General features: G+C 37.4%; 1 protein-coding gene across 2 annotated transcripts in view; it reads left to right on the plus strand.

Annotated features, from left to right (window-relative positions):
• The first annotated feature begins 2303 nt into the window (after window positions 1–2303).
• The window catches only part of ZNF182 (zinc finger protein 182), a 34982-nt gene continuing 19103 nt past the window's right edge, over window positions 2304–18182 (plus strand). Inside the window, exons 1-2 of one of the 2 annotated variants that reach the window (XM_016218401.2) lie at window positions 2304–2555; window positions 3081–3130. In XM_016218401.2, the coding sequence (XP_016073887.1) occupies window positions 2492–2555; window positions 3081–3130 (114 nt within the window). In that variant the 5' untranslated portion in view covers window positions 2304–2491. Of the gene's footprint in view, window positions 2556–3080; window positions 3131–18182 lie in introns of those variants that run through there. The other variant, XM_016218400.2, reaches the window with a different exon arrangement.

Genomic DNA, 18182 nt, shown 5'->3' on the forward strand with positions numbered 1-18182 from the left:
ATGAGACGAGATTAACAAGGAACTTATATGCATATATACATAATTGCAGTGAAGTCCTGGGGAGGGAGGCGGAGTGGAGGGGGTAAATGGAGGGGGGAGAAAAGGAGATATCTGTAATATTTTCAATGATTAAGATACATTAAAAAAAAAAGAATTTAAAAACTGCTAGATCATTTCAGACTGGTCTTTTAAAAAATCTGATCCCTCTTTTGGCTTCCCATTATATCCAGAATGAAACATGAGCTCTGTTCCTGGCAGAGGCGGCCCTACTGCATCTCGTCCCCACTTACCTCTCCTTTGCCCACAACTCCTACACTCCTAATACAATTCTTACTGGGAAACCCCGGTGGGGTTCCGGCTGCCTGTAGCTGTGACCAATTCAATGGAAGCAGGGTTGAATTACATAAGATGTTTATTGAGAAGGCCAGCCAACCAAGGAGACAGGGAGCATGGAGCATGCAAAACCTATCTTAAGGAGTGACCTGAGGGATAGGGTTATATAGGGAAATGGGGCAAACTGAGGCTAGGAATGGAATGCAGCTATGTGCAGTCCTGGAAGTCTGCAGACGTCATTCTCTTGTTCTTGGTCATCTGGCGATGTCTTGATGAGGCGATATCTTGACTCATTGTTGGGTCAGCCTGACCATTCGTATTGGTTGTCCTGATAAGATGATATCTTGACTCATTGTTCACAGTTGCGTCACTTCCTTAATTGCTTCATCCAAGATCAAGGGCAGTATACGGATGAAAAGGCCTAGGAGAAAGAAACTTAAGGAAAAAAGAAACTTAAATCCCTGATCACTTAAGTATATGTGTTCTACAATTTTGTAAGTAATATAACTATATTTCAGATTAATTCAGGTGCTCAGTCTTTGGACATTATAAGTGCCCCTATCACAATGACACTATTTCTGTTCCTCCTAGATGCCAAACTGGGTCCTACTTCAGGGCTTTACACATTCTTGCCCTTCATCAGAAAGCTCTTTTGCTTCAGATATTTATGTGACCAGTTCCTTTTGTACTGTGTAACTGTCATGCCCATGAAAGGAGATAGTAGCTGCCCATCCAGAGGAAGCAACTTGTCGGCCTCTACTTAGCACATTCCCTTCCATTCGGTGTGTGTTTGTTAGGTCTCCGTTGATTTATTCTTCAGCTTCTTATTTGCCTTTAAAAGCTTGGCTGTCAACTCGGCCTTAGCCACTGGATGGAGCCAGCTTTCTGCACGCCAAGCAACTCGGCTTTGACTTACTGTTTTATTACTCCTGCAAACCCGACGCTGCCCTCCAAGTTCAAGACACCAAAAACCTGCCTGCTAGAGCTTTCATATTGGGGACTTCCCGTCTCCGCCATAAGAAAATTGGTCTTGGTAGTTTTAGGAATGGCGGCCTCCGCAGAACAAAGTAAACACAAGCTCGATGCAGCCACCCTTCAGGAGAAGAGATGCGGTGGGCGTAGCCATACCCTTGGAGTGACGTCACCAGCGCGGCCATCTTTCCTCTGCGCCTGCGCAGCAGCCCCGTCGCTTTGGAAGGCGGGAGGGAGGCGCTTGTTGACTATTGGCGGACACAGGCTCCAAGCTCCAACTGAGCGTGCGCACGCTTGGCCCCTGCAGCACTGTAGGCTGTCGAACCCGAGTTAGTCCCGAAGCGGAAGTGTTTCTTGGGGTAGTTCTTGTAACGGTCTCCTCTGCAGCAAACAGAAAATCTGTTGTCGAGAGAGACAGAGAGAGGGAGAGAGAAAAAGAGAGAAAGAAAGAGAGAGGTTGAGGGGGCGAGGGGTGCTTAGGGGTGATGGGCTGAGTGATGGGGAGTTCTGGGAGACGAGTAAAGGGGGGCTTGTGAGGGTCATTAAAGTAGGGGGTTGTGGGGTGAATGATAGAGGACCGAGAGGTCAGTGAATGTGCCTTTGGGCCCAATGGTGGGCGAAGTTATGCGGCTAGTCAGGGTTGAATGGAGCTTATTAAACGTTGACTTTTACACATTTTCCAGCACAGTGACCTGCGCTAAGGGTTCCTAGCACCCCTTAGGCCCCTCCTTAGGCGTGCCCCGTTTCCCTCTGCCCCTCTCCCCTCGCCTAAGCTCCGAGGTAGGGGCCTGGTGCCAATGTTCCAGCTGAAGTGAATCTGCATCTGAAGGCTTCCTTCTGGCTTCTGGGCAGAGTGAGACCCCAGTGAGGTGAGAAGAAGGAAGAAGGCATCTGAGACTACTCATCTGCCTAAGGGTCCGCTCAGAGCCTGAGGCATGGGGTGCATGGGGTTGGGGTGGGGGGTGGGGGGTGGGGGGGAGGTGTCTCAGGGAGGATGGGGCTAATGTCCTGGGGTAATGTTTTAAAAAGTTGTTTTCTTGGCTATTAACAGTTAAGTATCACATTTGAATTCTAGATTAGAAAATAGAGAAAAAGAAAAGCGAATTTTACGTCCCTAGATTTACATGTCTATTCTTAGGCATTTTTTAACGTGTATAAGGCCTATGCATTTTTAAACAGTTTTAAAATGGGTTCCTGCAGCTTTATAACCTACTTTTCTTTTTTAGATATATGTTCAGAGAAGTACACAGGTGAATGTTATGTATTATATAGTTGTCAAATTATAATGTTGCACACCTGAAATTTATATAATGTGATAAACCAATGTTGCCTCAATAAGAAGTACACAGGTAATAAGTATACAGTTCCATACATTATTTTTAATAGCTACATAGCGTTTCATCTCTTGTATTTCCTTATCAGTCCCGTATTACGGATCATATAGGATTGTTTAAATTTGGCATTGTTGAAGTCATTGCTGAAATGAAGGTACTTACAGAGACATTATGTTACATTATTGCATTAAGGAAAATACTTAGAAATTCAATTTCTGGGTCAGTACATAAGTATGTATAGAAAAAACCTTTTGTGTTAAATGTTCACATGAGGAACAGAGGGGAGAATACACAGGTGGTTGTTAAAACCGCATGGTTCCCCAAACTTCCACAGAGTGGCCTCATGTCTAGCTGGTGTGAGGGGATAGCTAGGCAGATAATTTTAGGCACTGGAGGCCTGATGTAGTCTCTCATATGCTCTACACTTCTCTGCTCTTCCAGCTCACACATCTGCCTTTTCCCAAGAAGAGCAGGAAATGGTGGAAACCCAGGTAAGACTTGTCTGTTCCTTCCTGTTTTGACATGGATGTGATGTAGGAATCTCTGACATAAAATAGGAAATTATTTGTAAATAAGCATTAGGATGAGGGAAAATGAAAGGCAGCAGCAAGGCCAATGTAGATATGTGGAAGACTTAGGGTGTATCAGATACTAAAGATGAATTGCAAATTTATCTTTGAGCCTTTGGCAGCCATAGGGAAGGAAATGTAACCAGTAACCTGGCTCACCTGGTTCATAATAGGGAGAGAACAGCAAGTCCTCAGCGTTTCAAGGCATTTCTTTCATTTTTTAAAAATGTTTTTATTGGTTTCAGAGAGAAGAAGGGAGAGGGAGAGAGAGAAAGAAACATCAATGATAAGAGAGAATCATTGATCAGTTGCCTCCTGCAGGCCCCCAACAGAGGATTGAGCCAGCAACTGGGGCCTAACGGGGAATCAAACCCAAGCAAACCATTACCTCTGGGTTCATGGGTCAACGCTCTACCACTGAGCCACACTCTCTGGGCAAGGCATTTCTTTGCTGGGTTGGCCTGTGGATGATGGAATTGTCTTCAACCAAAGCCTGGTGGAAAATGCAGTCCTTGGTTTCTACAGATATTTCTACAGCATTCCTCAGTGAGGTAGAGATCTAATATCAAAATGTAATTTGGAGCTCGGCGGGGTGTGGCTCAAGCGGTTGAGCATAGACCTAGAATCCAGGAGATCAGGGTTTGATTCCCGGTCAGGGCACATGCCCGGGTTGTGGGCTAGGCAGCCAATCAATGACTCTCTCATCATTGATGTTTCTATCTCTCTCTCTCCGCCTCCTTTCCTCTCTCTGAAATCAATAAAGATATGTTTAAAAAAATTAAAAAAAAAAGTAATTTGGAAATGAAATATCTTAGGGCAGTGTTTGTCTTTCATATTTTTCCAGAAGTAATTTTCTCAGTTGGAATTTTGATTCTCATTTTGCTAAGAGACAACTGCAGACACCCATAGCCCACCACCTTTTCTCTTTCACTTTAATTTTTTTAATTTTTTAAACAAACAAAATAGAAACAGATTCATAGATACAGAGAACAGACTCACAGCTTTCAGTGGGGAGAGGGATTGAGGGGCTGGGTGAAAAGGTGAAGAGATTAAGAAAAAAAAACCTCAGACACATACAGCAATATGATGATTACCATAGGGGAAGGGGAGTGGGGGGAGGTAGAAGAGGGTAAATAGGGGATAAATGGTGACAGGCGACTTGACTTTGGGTGGTGAACACCCAATACAGTATACCGATGATGTATTATAGAATTGTACACTTGAAACCTATATAATTTTATTAACCAATGTCACCCCAGTGAATTCAATAAAAATTTTTATTTTTTAATTTAGTGTACAGTAAAATTGATTTTGTTGTTGTCCAATTCAAGAAATGTTAACACATGTATAAACTGGTTTAACTAATCTATAGGGTACAGAGTAGTTTCATCACACCAAAAAAACTGTCTCATGCTACCCAACTGTAACCTCAGGCAATGGCAGATCTGTTCTGTGTCGCTATGGTTTTACCTTTTCAAGAATGTCATATAAATGGAATCATATGATATGTAACCTTTTTTTAAAAAAAGCTGTCTTTTGAGATAAATGATTGATATGCAATTGTAAAAATAATACAAAGAAATCCCTTGTATTCTTTGCCCAGTTTCTCCCAATGTTAACATCTCACAAAACTATAGTACAATGTCACAAACAAGATATTGACATTGATATGGTCAAGACATAGTTCCATCAATGCAAGGATCCCTTATGTTGCCCTTTTATAACCACATCTTCCCCCCGACCCCATTCCTAGACTCCTAGCAATTATTGATCTATTCTCCATTTCTAGAATTTTGTCATTTCAAGAAAATGATATAAATTGAATCATATAGTATGTGACCTCTTGAGATTGGATTTTTTCACATAGTATAATTCCCTGGAGATTCAGCCAAGTTGTGTGTGTGTGTCAGTAGTTCTTTCCCTTTTATTGCTGAGTGGTATTCTGTGCTATAGATGTACCACAGCTTACTTATCCCTTCTCCTATTGAAAGACATTTAAATTATTTACAGTTTTTGGCAATTAGTGGAGCAGCTGCTTTAAACATTTATAACAGGTTTTGGTGTGAACATCTGTTTTCATTTCTCTACAGTAAATATTGGATTGCTGGGTCATATAGTAAATGTATGTTTAACTTTTTAAGAATCTGCCAAATTGTTCTCCAGAATGGTTGAATTGTTCATTTTCACCAGCAATGTATAAGAATTCCAGTTGCTTCACATTTTTGTCAGCACTTGGTATTGTCAGTATTTTAAATTTTAGTCATTCTAGCTGCATAGTGGTATCTTATCATGGTTTTAATTTGCATTTTCCTAATGGCTGATGAAGTTGAATATCTTTGTATATGCTTATTTACTTTTTGTATATCCTCTTTGGTGAAGTGTCTGTTCAGTCAAGTCTTCTGCCTATTTTTAAATTGGATTGTTTTCTCATTATCTAGTTTAAAAAATTTTTCAATTACAGTTTACATTCAATATTATTTTATATTAGTTTCAGGTATACAACATAGTTATTAGACAAGCATTTGCTTTACAGAGTGTTCCCCCTGATATTTCCAGTATCCACCTGGCACCATGCATCGTTATTACAATATTATTGACTATATTTCCTATGTTGTACTTTACACCCCCATGTCCGTTTTGTAACTACCAGTGTATACTTCTCAATCCCTTCACTTTTTTCAGTTTTGAGAGTTCTTTATATATTCTGTATACAAGTGCTTTGTCAGATATGTGGCTTATAAATATTTTCTCCATGTGTGTGGCTTGTGTTTTCATTCTGTTAACAATGTTGTTCACAGAGCAAGAATTTTAAATCTTGAAATTATTTTGTTTATGGATGTGCTTTTGGTGTCATGTGTAAGAACTCTTTGCTGAACCCTAGGTCATGAAGATTTTTCCTATTCTATAAGTTTTATAGTTTTACATTTTTCATTTAGCCCTATGATCTATTTTGCATTAATTTTTATATAAGGTGTGAGGGTTAAGTCAAGATTCATTATTTTGCATTTGGATTTCCATTTGTTCTAACCCCATTTGTTGAAAGGACCATTTTTCTCTATTGAGTTGCTTTTATAGTTTTGTCAAATATCAGTTGGCCATATTTGTGGGGCCTATTTCTGGACTATATTCTGTTCTATTGATCTGTGTATCTATTTCTCTGCCAGTACCATACTGTCTTCATTAACTGCAGCTTTATATTAAGTCTTAAAGTAGTATGATTTCTCTAGCTTGATTCTACTTTTTCAAAATTGTTTGGCTATTCTTGTTCCTTTGCCTTTGTCTTTCTATAAAAATTTTAGAATAAGCTTGTTATATATCTAAAAATTATCTTGCTAGGATTTTGATAGGAATTGAGTTAAACTTGTGGATCAACTTGGGGAGAATTGATATCTATCTTATGTTGTGTCTTCCAATCTGTGAACATGGTATGTCTCCATTTATTTAGATCTTCTGTGATTTATTTCATCAATATTTTGTAATTTTCAACATCCAGATCCTTTACATGTATATTAGTCTGCTCGAGCTGCCATAACAAAATGCTATGGAAATTTATTTTCTCACAGTTCTGGAAACTAGAAGTCCCAGATCAAGGTGCTGTCAGAGTTGGTTTCTGGTGAGACCTCTCTTCCTGGCTTGTTGATAGCCACCTTCTCATTATGTCCTCACATGGCCTTTCCTCTGTACTTGTGCAGAGAGAGATAAGGAGCTCTGGTGTCTTTTCCTTTTCTTTTAAGGACACCAATCCTATCGGATTAGGGCCCCACTCTTATGACCTCATTTAACCTTAATTACCTTCTTACAGGCCCTATCTTCAAATAAGTTCACATTGGGGGTTATAGCTTCAACATATGAATTGAGGGGGGCACAATTCAGTTCATAACAACATGTTTTGTTAGACCTATACATGTTTCATTCATTTCCTTTTCTAAGCTATTGTAAGTGGTTTTGATTTTTAAATTTCAATTTCCAATATTTATTGCTAGTAGATAGAAATATGATTGATTTTTGTTTGTTGACCTTTGCTATGGCCTGAATGTTTGTTTCCCAAAATTCTCATGTCCAAGGTGATAGGGTTAGAAGATGAGTCTTCCTCGTCTCCTTCATTTATTACTTACATCAGTAATATAAAATTTTTTGTTCTTATGGGTTCTTATTTTATTAAGTGGATTATACTCCATTACCATCATTGTTTATTTTGAAGCTTAGTTCTCCCTGAGTTGGCCAGTGGGAGCCCTTTTAAGCTGTTTTTTTGTTTGTTTGTTTTTTTGTCCTTTTGACACATCCCTATAATTTTTTTTACCACTTGTTTACTGTCTGATGCAATAAGATGTTCTAGCCTTCTTCTTTTACTTTCCCTGACCCAGGCCTGGAATCAGCCATTTGTCCAAGGAGCACTGGTTCCTGTTAGTGGATAATGATGTGTTGAAACCAAAATCTGTGTGTTAGGTGTGCTCATCACTACTGGTGTGTTATTACTTGTAGGCCTTTTCAGTGAACAGAGCTTTGTGTTTGTATATGTGACTATTTATATGTCTATGTATCTATGTGTATATATATATATATATTCACACACATATACATACACACACACCTTGAATTCATACAGTATCCTAGGAATCTTCCTAGTTTTCTCTCATTCTGTATTTGTATCTCCCTTTTCCAAGAGTGAGAGCACTGGCTGCTAGCATCAATATATTGACTCATTTGCTCAGTTTTACAATACATTGAAAGTAGAATCAGAATTCCTGTATCCACACATGTGAAAAACCAACCTACTGAGTACAGTATATGATTTGTTTGCATGTCTTTTATACTGATGATATGTAATCAAAGTACTCTGTTTAGAAATTATTTGGATTCATTTTTCTTTTTCTTTTCTCCTATCCAGTGTGCTTATGTTATTTATTTGGTATACGGTTAGGTTCTTGTTTTTATACTCAGTTTTAAATTTTATTTTTTTCCATTTTTGTGGATTTAATTTTATTCTTACTTTTATATGTAAAATGTTAACATGTTTTGAAGAGATAAACTATTAAAAAATACATACACACAATTTTCACCTGTCCCCATACCTTCTACCTATTCTTATTCCACCTTGGAGATAACCAGTCTTGTTAGTTTCTGATTTGTGCTTATGTTTTATTTTAAAATAAGCAGATAAATGTATATTTTTAAAGTTTCCCCTCCTGTATTATTCAAAAGGTAGTATAGCAGGTTCTTGAATAACACCATTTTGTTTAATGTCATTTTGTTATAACATTGATGAGATGCTGTAGGAACTTAACTCTTGTTTATATCCGTTAGCCTGTAGTAAAATTTGTTTCATTATATGTCGTTTCTCTTAAAGTCACAGAACCTATCAACAATGTTAGTGAGAATTTACTGCATACGGTTTTTATAGACTCTCTCGTACTTTGCTTTATTCCCTTAACAATATATCCTGGAAGCTGCTCCATGTATATTTACAAATATTGTCCTCATTCATTATTAATTGAAATATAATTAACATATAATGTTATATTAGTTTCAAGTGTACAACATAATGATTTGATATTTGTATATATTGTGAAATGATTACCACGATAAATGTTAACATCCATCACCACACATAGTTAGAATTTTTTTCTTGTAATGGGAACTTTTAAAATTTATTCTCTTAACAACTTTCAAATATCCAGTACAGTATTGTTAACTATAGTCATCATGCTTTACATTAAAATCCAGGACTTGATTTTTTTATAATTGGAAGTTTATACCTTTTGACCACCTTCACTCATTTCATCTATCCCCCAACCTTTGCCTCTGGCAACCACCAATCTGTTCTTTGTATTTGTGAGTTTGTATATTTGTTTGTTTTTGCTTTTAGAGTCCATATATAAGTGAGATCATATGGTATTTGTCTTTTTCTATCTGACTTATTTTACTTAATGCCCTCAAGGTCGATTTATATTGTCTTGAATGGTTTTATAGTTTCAGGTCTTACATTCAGGTCTTTATTCCATTTTGAGTTAATTCATATGTGTAGTATAAGATAGTAGTCTAGATTCATTGTTTTGCATGTGGCTGTCCAGTTTTTCCAACACCGCTTATTTATTTATTTATTTATTATTTTTTATTGATTTTTTAGAGAGAGAGGAAGGGAGAGGGAGAGGGAGAGATAGAAACCTCAATGATGAGAGAGTCATTGATCGGCTGCAGCCCACAATCTGGGCATGTGCCCTGACCAGGAATCGAACCCTGATCTCCTGGATCCTAGGTCAATGCTCAACCGCTGAGCCACGCCCAGCTGGGCTCCAACACCGTTTATTGAAGAGACTGTCATTTCCCTATTCTGTATGCTTGGCTCCTTTGTCATAAATTAATTGACCATATATATTATGGGTTTATTTCTGGGCTCTCTATTCTGTTCCATTGATCTTTGTATCTATTTTTATGCCAATACCACACTGTTTTGATTACTATAACTTTGTAATATGGTTTGAAATTAGGGAGCATGATGCCTCCAGCTTTTTCTTCTTTCTTAGGATTGCAGTGGCTATTCAGGGTATTTTGTGCTTCCATACAAATTTTAGGATTGTTTGTTCTATTTCTTTGACTCATTCTTTTTTTATCTTTATTGTTGAGAGTATTACAAATGTCTTCCCCTTTTATCTTCTTGCCCCCTACCACCCAGTTCCTGCTCTTCCCTAAGCCTTTACGACCCTAGCATCTGTGTTCATGGGCAATGCATATATGCATATAAGTTCTTTGGTTAATCTCTTCCTGTCCCCCTCCCCACTTTCCTCTGAGATTTGTCAGCCTGTTCTGTGTTTCCATGTCTGTGGTTCTATTTTATTCATCAGTTTATTGTGTTCATTGGATTCCACATATGAGTGAGATCATGTGATATTTGTCTTTCTCTGGCTGGCTTATTTTGTTTAGCATAATCATCTCCAGGTCCCTACATGCTGTCTCAAAGGGTAAGAGATCCTTCTTTTTTACAGCTGCATAGTATTCCACTGTGTAAATGTACCACTGTTTTGTTATCCATTTGTCTACTAAAGGGCACTTGGGCTGTTTCCAGATCTTAGCTATTGTAAATAACACTGCTGTGAACATAGGGGTCCATATATTCTTTCCGATTGGTGTTTCAGGCTTCTTAGGATCAAATGGCAGTTCTAATTTGAATTTTTTGAGGAGACTCCACACTGTTTTCCATAGTGGCTGCACTAGTCTGCATTCCCACCAGAAGTGTACTTGGGTTCCTTTTTCTCCACATCCTTGCTAGCACTTGTTGTTTGTTGATAATTATTGATGGTTGCAGCCATTCTGGCAGGTGTGAAGTGGTACCTCATTGTCGTTTTAATTTGCATCTCTCTGATGATTCGTTTTTATAGCAGCCTAGTTTTCCATTAGTGGATGTATCAGTTTGTCCAACCATTCTCCTATGTACATGAGAATTTTGGTTGTTTCCAGTATTTTGCAATTAAGAATAATGCTGCAACGGAATATGTTGTGCATATGTTGTTTCCTTTTTGTTTAGATATATCTTCTATATAGATTCCTACAAGTGGCATTGCTAGATCAAAGGGTAAATACAATTGTAGTTTTGTTAGATATTGCCAAATTCCCTCCTGTAGAGGTTGTACTGTTTCCACTTCCACCAGCAATGTATGATAGTGCCTGTTTCTGCATGGCTGCACTAACAATATGTTGCCAGGCTTTTAAATTTTTTTCAGTCTGCTAAGTAAAAAATGGTATCTTTCTGTAGTTTGAATTGGCACTCTTACTATGAGTGAATTGAAAATAATTTCATATATTTAAGAGTCATTTTTGTATATCTTTTGTGAATTGTCTTTTTTATTCCTCTAATTTTCTATCAGGTATTTGGTCTTTTTTCCCCTTGGTTTTTAAGAGTCCTTCATATATTAAGGATATTAATCTTTATATGTGATATGTGTTGCAACAGTTTTCCCCCTAGTTTGTCATTTGTCTTTGGATTTATGTCTTTGGACTTGCAAAAATGTTTTTATATTTCCATAGTTGTATTTACAACTTTTTTATTACATCTGTACCTTTATTTACAGTTAGAAATCTTTCCCTTTATTCAGGTTACCCAGGAATTCACTTATGCTTTCTTATAGTACTTTGTGGGGTTTAAGTTTTTTACATTTAGCCCCCTGATCCATTTGGTGTTTATTTTTGTGTGTGGTATGAGGTATGGATATGATTTATCCTTTCCAAATGGCTCTCCAGTTGTCCTGTTACTATTTATTAGAATGAGGGTCTGTCACCCTGTGCTTCGAGAGAATGCATGCATCAAAGTATGCTCTGGTATCTGGTAGGGCTACTCCCTCCCTCAGTTTTTCTTTTCCAGGTTTTTCTAGCTATTCTTGCACATTTATTTTTTATATGACCTTCAGTATTACCTTGTTAATACCATTAAAGAGCTTGTTTTTTAAAAATTGGGGTTACATTAAATTTACATATTAACATAGGGATTACTACATCTTTGTGACTTTGTGTTATTCTGTCTGTGAAGTGTCTGACAAATCTGAAGATGGAGGAAACAGTCCCCATAAGAGACCACTCTCACTTCTGACACTACCTACAAGCTTGTGGGTCCCCAAGAGCACTCTTAGGTTTGATAAATCACTGAAAGGACTCAGAGAACTCACTGAAAGCTGTTATACTCATGGTTATGGCTTGTTACAGGGAGAGGACACAGATTGGAATCTACCAAGGGAATAAGTGCATAGGGCAGGGTTCAAGAAATTACTAAACACAGAGCTTCCGTTTTTCTCTCTCCATGGAGTTGGGATGTGTGACTTCATTGGCATTGATCTGTGATAGTACCCATGGAGTTCTGCAAGTCAAGGAAGTTCACATGTGCCTCGGTGTCCAGAGATTTTATTAGGGCTTCATTTTATAGACATCTTTATCCACATGAATGCTCTCCATCTCCGGCCACTTGGGGTGTGACCCAAAGCCCCCACCCTAAATCACATAGTTGGTCTTTCTGGTGTGGACAGCCCCCACCCTAAATCACATTATTACACTATCCATGATGACCCAAGGCTCCTATGCAAAACATCCTTCCATGCTTCCTTCCTTCAATTCCAGTCTGCTCTCCCTCCCTCCCTCTCTTATCTATCTAGCTGTCTGTCTGTCTATCTTCGGTTATTTTAAGGAAATTACCTTCAATTGTCAACTTTAGTGGTTTTTTAAAATCAGGATGGGTATTGAATTCTGTTTCAGTATTTTTATATCAACATTTCTTATGTTAATTCTTTTAATCATATAAATTTTCTCCTTAGGCCTACTTAAATGGTAACTTATATTAATGAATTTTCTAGTATTGAACTATTGTTGTGTGCCTGGACTAAATCTTACTTGGTCATTATGTTTTATTGTCATAATGTGGATCTATTCTGTTTGCTTAAATCTTATTTAGGATTTTTACACTGATGTTAATAAGTGAGATTGGTCTGTAGTTTTCTTGTTTTGTACAGTCATAAATGAGCTTATGTGTCAAATTTATACTTGTTTATGTCAGAATTTTGAAGCTTTTCATTTTCTGTGCTTGGGAAGAATTATAGCAGTTAGAGTCTTGGGTCTTTTGTGAGCATGAGTCTTATTTTGGGCATATACAGGATGGGGCAAAAGTAGGTTTACAATTGTTCATATGGAAAATAATACGACAATTAATAAATAATAATCCAAGAAAACTCTGTGTTTAACATACTCACAACTATAAACCTACTTTTGTTCCATCCTGTATGTGGGCTTTCAAAATTTCCCTATACATGGGTGCTTTTCTAAAAATTTATTTTTCAATTACAGTTTACACTCAATATTATTTTGTATTAGTTTCATGTGTACAGCATAGTGATTAGACAGTCATATACTTTACAAAGTGTTCCCCCTGATATTTCAAGTACCCACCTAGCACTGTACATAGTTATTACAATATTATTGATTATATCCCCTATGCTGTGCCTTGCATCCATGGGACTATTTTGTGACCACCAGTTGGTAGTTCTTAATCCCTTCACCTTTTTCACACAGCCCGCTCCCCCCGGCCTCTGGCAACCATCAATCTGTTCTCTGTATCTATGAATCTGTTTCTATTTTGTTCATTTATTTTGCTCTTTAGATTTCATGTATAAGTGGAATCATATGGTATTTGACTTATTTCACTTAGTATAATACCATCTAGGTCCATCCATGCTGTCACAAATGGTAAGGTTGCATTGTTTTTTAAAAAATTGTTTTTATTTATTTATGTTTTATTGTTAAAAATATTACAGATATCCCCTTTTTTCCCCATTGATGCCCTCCACCCCACACTACTCCCCTCCCCAGACCTTCACCACACCCTTGTCTGTGTCCATGGGTTATGCATATATGAATTCTTTGGTTAATCTCTCCCCACCCCCACCTCCACCCACCCAACTCCACCTGCCCTCTGAGATTCATCAGTCTGATCCATGCTTCCATGTCACTGAATCTATTTTGTTCATCAGTTTATTAACTTCTTTAGATTCCACGTATAAGTGAGATCATGCGATATTTGTCTTTCTCTGCCTGGCCTCTTTTGCTTAGTAATAGTATTCCATGGTATAAATGTCCCACAGCTTTTTTATCCACTCATCTTCTGAAGGGCACTTGGACTGTTTTCAGATCTTAGCTATTGTAAATTGTGCTGCTATGAACATAGAGGTGCATATATTCTTTCTGATTAGTGTTGCAGGATTCTTAGGATATATTCCTAGAAGTGGGATCACTGGGTCAAAAGGCAGTTCCAATTTTAATTTTTTGAGGAACCTCCATACTGTTTTCCAGAGTGGCTGCACCAGCCTGCATTCCCACCAGCAGTATACCAGGGTCCCCCTTTCTCCACATCCTCGCCAGCACCTGTCATTTGTTGATATATTGACGGTAGCCATTCTGACAGGTGTGAAGTGATATCTCATTGCCATTTTAATTTGCCTATCTCTGATGATTATTGACCTTGACCATTTTTTCATATGTCTCATGACCATCTGTATGTCCTCTTTGGTGAAGTGTCTATTCAGGTCCTTTGCCTATTTTTAAATTGGATTGTCTTCCTCTTGTTGTGTTGTATGAGTTCTTTGCACACTTTGGAAATTAGCCCCTTATCAGATGCTTCTTTGACAAATATGTTCTCCCATACCATGGGGTGTGTTTTGTTTTTTTTTGTATTTTGAGGCTGATTTCTTTTGCTGTGCAGAAGCTTTTTAGTTTGATGTAGTCCCATTTGTTTATTTTTTTTTTCTTTAGTTTCTCTTGCATTAGGAGATGTATCAGTGAAAATTACACTGCATGAGATTTCTGTTACTTTACTGCCTATATTTTCTTCCAGGGTTTTTATGGTTTTGTGACTTATATTTAGGTCTTTTATCCATTTCAAATTTATTCTTGTGTATGGAGTAAGTTGGTGATCTAGTTTCATATTTTTGCATATACCTGTTCAATTTTCCCAGCACCATTTATTGAAGAGACTGTCTTTACTCCATTGTATGCCCTTGCCTCCTTTGTCAAATATTAACTGACCATTATGGTGTGGGTCTATTTCTGGGGTCTCTGTTCTGCTCCATTGGTCTATATGTCTGTTGTACCAATACCAGGCTGTTTTAATTACAGTGGCTTTATAGTATAGTTTGATATTCAGTAAAGTGATCCCTCCAACTGTTCTTTCTGAAGAGTGCTATTAAGGGTCTTTCTTGATTCCATATAAATTTTTGGAATATTTGTTCTAGCTCTGTGAAATATGCTGTTGGTATTAGGGATTGCATTAAATTTATAGATTGCTTTGGGTAGTATGGACATTTTAATGATGTTAATTCTCCCTGTCCATGAACATGGTATATTCTACTTGTTTGCACCTTCCACTTTTTTTTTTTTTTCCAGTGTCCCGTAGTTTTCCGAGTACAGGTCTTTTACATCCTTGGTTAAGTTTATTCCTAGCTATCTTATTTTTTCAGTTGCAGTGGTAAATTGTATTGCTCTTTTAGTTTCCCTTCCTGAGAGTTCATTGTTGATGTATAAAAATGCCATCGACTTCTGGGTGTTAATTTGTATCCTGCTACCTTTCCAAATTCATTTATCAACTCTAGTAGTACTTTGCTGGAGTCTTTAGGGTTTTCTATGTACAATATCCTGTCATCTGCAAATAATGACAGTTTTACTTCCTCCTTTCCAGTTTGGATACCTTTTATGTTTTCTTCCTGTCTGGTGGCTGTGGCAAGGACTTCCAGTACTATGTTGAATAAGAGTGGTGAAAGTGGACATCCCTGTCTTGTTCCTGTTTTTAAGGGGAATGGTTTTAGTTTTTCCCCATTGAGTATGATATTGACTCCGTAGGTCTGTCATATATGGCCCTTGTTATGTTGAGGTATGATCTCTCTATTCCCACTTTGCTGAGAGTTTTTATCAGAAATGGGTGTTGGATTTTGTTGAATTTTTCTGCATCTATTGATATGATCATATGATTTTTGTCCTTCATTTTGTTTATGTGATGTATCACATTTATTGATTTGTGGATGTTATACCAGCCTTGTATCCCCAAAATAAATCTCACTTGGTTGTGGTGTATGCTCTTTTTAATGTATTGCTGGATCCGGTTTGCCAGTATTTTAGTGAGGATTTTAGCATCTGTGTTCATCAGGGATATTGGCCTGTAATTTTGTTTCTTTGTAGTGTCTTTATCTAGTTTTGGGATTAGGATGATGTTGGCTTCATACAAAGAGCTTGGAAGTTTACCCTCCTCTTGAATTTTCTGGAATAGTTTGAGGAGAATAGGTGTTAACTCATCTTTGAATGTTTGGTAAAACTCTCCTGTAAATCCACCTGGTCCTGGACTTTTGTTTGCTGGGAGTTTTTTGATGACTGCTTCGTTTTCATTAGTTGGTATTGGTCTATTCTGGTTTTCTGATTCTTCCTGAATCAGCTTTGGAAGACTGTATGTTTCTAGGACTTTGTCCATTTCACCCAGGTTGTCCAGTTTGTTGGCATATAGCTGTTCATAGTATTTTCTTACAGTCCTTTGTATTTCTGTTGGTTCTGTTGTTATATCGCCTCTTTCATTTCTGATTTTATTTTTTGGGGCCCTCTCTCTTTGTTTCTTGGTGAGTCTGGTTAAATGTTCATCAATCTAATTTATCTTTACAAAGAAACAGGTCTAGGTTTCATTGGATTTTTTTTTGATTTTTTTTTAGTCTCTATGTTATTAATTTCTGCCATGATCTTTATTATTTCCTTCCTTGTACTTCCTTGGGGCTTTTCTTGCTGTTGTTTTCTAATTCTTTTAGTTGTGTTAGACCGTTTAGTAGTACTTTTTCTTGTTTCTTGAGGTGTGCCTGTGCTGCTATGAACTTTCCTCTCAGGACTGCTTTTGCTGTGTCCTGTAGATTTTGGGTTGTTGTCTGTTCATTTTCGTTGTTTTCCTGGAAGTTTTTGCTTTCTTCCTTGATCTCATTGGTAACTCATTCATTGTTTATTAATATGCTATTTAGCTTCCATGTGTTTGAATATCTTTGATTTTTTTTTTTTTATAGTGGTTGATTTCTCTTTTCATGGCACTGTGATCCAAGAAGATGCTTGATATGGTTTCAGTCTTCTTGAACTTGTAGAGACTTGCTTTGTGCCCTAACATGTCTGTTTTTGAGAATGTTCGATGATCACTTGAGAAGAATGTTTATTCTCCTGCTTTGGGATGAAATGTTCTGTAAATGATAATTAAATCCATTAGGCCTAGTGAATCATTTAAGGTCTGTGTTTCCCTGTTGATTTTTTGTCTTGATGATCTGTCTAATGCTGACAGTGGGGTGTTAAATTCCCCCATTATGAATGTGTTGCTGTTGCTCTCCCCCTTAAAGTCCACCAAGAAATTTTTAATATATTTCAGTGCTCCTGTATTGGGTGCATATATATTTATAAGAGTTATTTCCTCCAATTGAATTGATCCCTTTAATATTATGTAGTAACCATCTTTGTCTCTTGTTATGGTTGTTATTTTGATGTCTATTTTGTCAGGAATAAGTATTGCTACTCCTGCTTTTTTTTTAATTTCCATTTGCATGGAATATTTTTTTTCATCCCTTCACTTTCAGCCTGTGTGATTCTTTTGCTCTCAGTCCGGTCTCCTGTAGACAGCATGTATATGGGTCCTGTTTTCTTATCCATTCCGCTACTCTATGTCTTTTGATTGGATCATTTATTCCATATACATTTAAGGTTACTACTGATATATACTTATTTAATGTCATTTCCCCCCTTTTATGTTGATGTATGTTTCTCTCAATATTTCTTCTTCTTCTTAAATCAGTCTTTTTAGCATTTCTTGCAATGCTGGTTTGGTGGTACTGAACTCCTTTAGCCTTCTTTTGTCTGGGAAACTTTTTATTTCACCTTCAATTTTAAATGATAGCCTTGCTGGATAAAGCAGTCTTTGTTGCATGTTCTTGCTTTTCATTACTTTGAGAACTTCATGCCACTCCCTTCTGGCCTGAAGTGTTTCTGTTGAGAAATCTGCCGTCAGTCTTATTAGAGGCTCCTTTGTAGGTCACTGCTTGTCTCTCTCTTGCAGCCCTTAATATTCTTTATTTTTCCTTAACATTTACCATTTTAGTTACAGTGCTTCTTAGAGTTGGTCTCTTTGGGTTCCTCTTGTTTGGAACCCTCTGTGCTTTTTGAACTTCTGTGCCTTTCTCCTTCACCAGCTTAAGGAAGTTTCTTGTAATTGTTTCTTCCGTCAGGTTCTCTATCCCTTGCTCTCTTTCCTCCCCCTCTGGCATCACTGTGATGTGAATGTTTCGCTTCATGTTGGCCCAAAGTTCCCTTAAACTGTCCTCACGCTTTTTAAGTGTTTTTCCTTTTAGCTGCTCTGATTGTTTTTTTCTACCTTATATTCTAATTCACGTATTCTGTCCTCTGCTTCATTGAGCCTGCTTTTAATTTCTTCCAATGTATT

This window comes from Miniopterus natalensis, chromosome X, assembly GCF_054644295.1.
Source record: "Miniopterus natalensis isolate mMinNat1 chromosome X, mMinNat1.hap1, whole genome shotgun sequence".
In the NCBI taxonomy this organism is placed as follows: domain Eukaryota; kingdom Metazoa; phylum Chordata; class Mammalia; order Chiroptera; family Miniopteridae; genus Miniopterus; species Miniopterus natalensis.